We start from the raw sequence: 4,527 nt of genomic DNA, 5'->3' as shown, positions 1-4,527 counted from the left end.
CCTCAATCTGCTGGCAATGCCCCTACTTATACAGCCCAAAATGCCGTTAGCCTTCTTGGCAACAAGAGCACACTGTTAACTCATATCCAGCTTCTCGTCCAGTTTTTCTAAATAAAAACTATGATTACCTGATATTGCTTCTTTCAGAATGCAGAACAAAACTATTTCTTGAACGTTTTCTTTCCAAATGCAGTACAAAAATGTTTCTAGAACACGTCTACCTTTTCTGTGACATTAGCAAGTTTCCTTTCTCCCTCTAGGAATTGGCCTACACTTTTTCTAGGATTTTCTTCTGAATATATGTCTTTAACATCCCTTATCAATTTTCGTAACTTCAATTTGTATCCTGGCTATACATTTTACCTTTTCCCCATTTGTTATATATTGCCTCCCTGCCCCCCCACCCCCGAATTGCTGTCTTTCCTTTGCCACTGAATTGTGTTTTTAGCAAAAACTGTCCACTTTCTTGACTGTGGAACCATGGCTTTTTGGCTATCTAATACATTCTTCTTAAAGAACTCCCAATTTTCCTTCCCATTTTTTCTCTCCGAATTTTTCCTCCCAATCACTTTTTCTGGTAGTTTGCCTCAGCTTTGGGGAATTAGCCCATTTGAAGCACTGAGGAGCTACAAATACTTTTGGCTAAGAACTGTTCTCTGTTGATTTGAATGTAATCACTTCCAGTCTTTATTTTGCTCTCCTCTTTCATATGCCACCCGATTGGTCTTTTCTCTAAACTAAACAGACCCAGACTTTTCAGTCTGTCCACATATGGTAGCCTCCTCCATTCTCACAGACTGCTTCAGAAACCCCCTTTCTATTGGTGATACCTTTATAAAGACTGGGTGACCAAAACTGAGCGCATGTCCAGAGCAGGTTATTCTCCATCCCATTCCTAAGGCATTCTAACGTTATCACGTTTTGCCACTGCTGTGAATGAGCAGGTGTTTCCATGGAGCTGCTAACAATGACACCCAGGTCTTTTCCCTGAGGTGTGTTCTAGCTGAGATGTTTCTCACTGGCACATGTCTGGGAAAGGTTTAGATTTTTTCCACTCAGATGTTGAACAACTGGGTTAATGGGGAACTCCCTACAGCATGGATTCTCTAACCTGGGTTTCATTGCAACAATGATGGATAACCAGTATCCACACTTGTGTTTCCTGCTGGTGCCTGTTAAGTTTTCCCAAACAAGACATGTAGGAATTCTTGTTACAGGGAGCACAATGCAATATGGAATTGGCATTAGAAGGGTCAGTTGTTCATAATTCATTTATCTGAGTAATGAAAATGGCATTTTTTGGTGTGTGAAGAGAGACCAATCTGCTTCACCCAGGACAACAGCCTCCAGTAGTGCATGTAGTGTCTCATATTAACTTTGTCTCTCCACCAGGCATTTGTACTGTGACCATCACCCTAGGCACATACAGGAAGTCAGGGGAAAGTACGGTATATGCAGGAGACAACATTGTGCCTCAGCGTTGGACACCATCTCCCCTACTCCATGTCAGATTCCAACACAACCGACTTCACCAATCCCTCCACCTTCATCCTGCTGGGCATTCCTGGCCTGGAGGCAGCGTATGTCTGGATCTCCATCCCTTTCTGCACCATGTACACCATAGCCATCTTGGGGAACTTCACCATCCTGTTCATTGTGAAGATGGAGCCAACCCTCCATGGGCCCATGTACTATTTCCTCTGCATGCTGGCCGTCACCGACCTCGTCCTGTCTACGTCCACCCTGCCCAAAACACTTAGCATCTTTTGGTTCAATTCCAGGGAGATCGATTTCAGTGCCTGCCTCACCCAGATGTACTTCATTCACTGCTTTTTAGCGATGGAGTCTGGGATCTTTGTGGCCATGGCTTTTGATCGTTATGTGGCCATCTGTGATCCTCTGAGACATTCCACCACCCTGACTAACCCTTTGGTGGCCAAGATCGGCCTTGCCGTGGTGCTCCGTGGCGGCATGTTCATACTGCCCTATCCTTTCCTGGCAAGGCAGTGGCCATATTGCAGAACCAACATCATCCACCACTCATACTGTGAACACATGGCTGTGTTGAAGCTGGCCTGTGCTGACATCCGTGTCAGTAGTTACTACGGCCTCTTTCTGGCCTTCTTGGTCACTGGTCTGGATGTGTTTTGTATTGCCTTGTCCTATACCGAGATCCTCAGGGCCATCTTCAGACTCCCCACAAAGGAAGCCCGGCTCAAGACTTTTGGGACCTGCGTCTCCCACCTCTGTGTTATCTTAGCCTTTTATATCCCAGCTCTCTTCTCCTTCCTCACACACCGGTTTGGCCACAATGTGCCCCTGCATTTCCACATTCTCGTTGCCAACATGTACCTTCTGGTGCCCCCCATGCTAAACCCAGTCATCTACGGTGTAAGGACCAGACAGATCCGGGACAGGCTCCTCCGGGTTGTTACTCATAAAGGGATGAAAGTTTTCTCCTGGTGCTCTGGCTCTCAGACTGAGTTCCACGCAGAGCTGGTTGCTGACATTGGGCTGATCCCTCTTCCCTGAATCACTGTCTGGAGAGTGAAAGTGACATTAAGCCCTTTCCTGACCTTATTGTGCTGTGTCTGTGTGCCAAACTGGGGAATCGATCTATGTACAATTCATTAACTCATAGGGATGCCACCTTTCCAATTTCTGTTAACTGGACCCCTGAGATGCTGCCCGACTCCTTCCTCCAATCCCCACCCCTGCTGCACATCTCACCTCGAGACTCCTCCCACTTCTGCGCCCTTTCCCCCAAGGTCACACTCCTGTTGATCGCTCCTCTCCTGCCTTCCCCGTCACTCTCTAGATTGTCTCCAGCTTCCTCTCCACCCCAGGTGTGCTACCTCTGCTCCAGGGCTGGCAAAGGAGCTGCTGCAGCCTGAAAAACAGTCTGCCTGCTGGTAGGAAGCAGCCTCCGATGAGTAGGGGTGGCATGAGTTAATGACCTGCCATCTCCCCCAACCCTGCAGTAACTGGACACTGCCAGTTTCCCTTTTTGACCTGACTTTCTGGTTGAAAACTGGTTACCTGGGAACCCTAAATGGCACACAGACACATAAGCCAAAAACTGGACTGTCTGGGTAAAACCCAGATGAGTGGAAACCCTATAAACTCATGTTTGCTTGTACGAACCTTATGCCTTTGGGCTTTTCCTGTACTCTTCACTCACATGCCTTGTGCTCGTAGGCATCAGTCTATAAATAAATTGGTCATTAAAGAATACCTCACCCAGGCAGAAGAAAGGAGTAAAACCAATTTTCTCCAGAGGGAACAGAGAGAAGGGGAGTTGGTCCAGCCCTTTAAACACACAGAGACTGGATGAGTCAGACGAAGCTGGGGCAGGAGAGAGGCACAAAGGTGGCAGAGAGAGATCTTTGGTTTAGGGCTTAGGGCTGCAGCAGAGAGACAGACTCCAACTGGAGGAGAAGCCATCAGTTCCAGGAGGTGGACCCTGGATGTCATGGAGGGCTCTGACCAAATCCGAAAAAATGCTCCAGGGCGGTGAGGACACAGAGGCAGGGAATGGCTTGCAGGTGTCATATTGTGTTTACCTGGATCTGGGTATCGCTTGTGCTGTCTAAAGTAGATGAATTGTATTAGCAACCCCTTTTGCAAGGCCCGGGTTTGTTTGCTTTAAAAATCTTGTGACCCAATAGAGAGAAACTGGAAACAGAGTGCGCCCAAAGGGGAGTTCTGGGATGGGTGTGCTGAAGCAATTGGAGAATCTGGGGACCCAGGCCAAAACTAGTCTCTGGGCCTTGGCACACAGCTCTCCATTCCCAGAGTGAGGTGCTAGAACAGAAGCTGCACCCTGAGAGTGGGCCTAGAATCCCAAAGTCAGAGGCAGGGCCTGAATAGTGCTGAGACTTAAAAGCATATGGGACCTCTGTGCGGGACCCAAACACAGCTGCCCTGTGGGTGTCTAACCGTGACAGGAAAACTGGAGTTGCTACATGGATGCTACATGGTAGCTAGGGGACTGTGAGTGGAAGGTAAGTGCAGCTGGGCAGGGAGGTGTCCACAAGATGTTCTCTTCACCCAAATCTGGCTGTTCTGCCCTCTGTGTTTCCCTGAGTGCACTTGTTCCAGAAGTGACCCAGCCAGGCTTCCCTGAAGGAAGCATCACAGGTTTGGGGTCAGGGAGAAGGTTTGACTCTCTCTTGGAAAGTGTGCCCCCGAACAGAAGAGGCAGTGAGTCACTGTGTTGCGGGCCACCCCTTATGCTTTATGAAAATATGCTTTTAAATATGAATATGACATAACTGGAATATGCTTTATGCGAAATACTTCTTGTAAGATATCTTTGGAAAAGTTATAATCTACTGAATGTGTTCATCCTATTTATGTGCATGTATCATGCTTATATTTAAAGTTAAGAATATGAAGCATATGAGGGCCATTAATGGTAATTCAGGAACTTGATGACTCTTAAGCAAGAAACGAAAGGCTGTGAAAGGATTTGTTTTCCTGTAAGTCTGTGGGATGCCTGTGCAAGAGGAGGGGTGCTGTGAAGGC

General features: G+C 47.4%; 1 protein-coding gene across 1 annotated transcript; it reads left to right on the top strand.

The window, feature by feature from the left end:
- Positions 1–1,452: 1,452 nt before the first annotated feature.
- LOC135874027 (olfactory receptor 52R1-like) lies at positions 1,453–2,532 on the top strand. The gene has a single exon (XM_065398713.1). The coding sequence runs from the start codon at positions 1,453–1,455 to the stop codon at positions 2,530–2,532; it is 1,080 nt and encodes a 359-aa protein (XP_065254785.1).
- Positions 2,533–4,527: the final 1,995 nt, after the last annotated feature.

This window comes from Emys orbicularis, chromosome 1 (genome assembly GCF_028017835.1).
Source record: "Emys orbicularis isolate rEmyOrb1 chromosome 1, rEmyOrb1.hap1, whole genome shotgun sequence".
Lineage (NCBI taxonomy): Eukaryota > Metazoa > Chordata > Testudines > Emydidae > Emys > Emys orbicularis.
Note: the sequence above shows the minus strand (reverse complement) of the source record. Positions and strands in the feature narration are given on the sequence as shown.

What these genes read in the sequence shown, in the direction of transcription:
- LOC135874027 (XM_065398713.1), top strand. Translation starts at nt 1,453, where the DNA reads ATGCAGGAGACAACATTGTGCCTCAGCGTTGGACACCATCTCCCCTAC.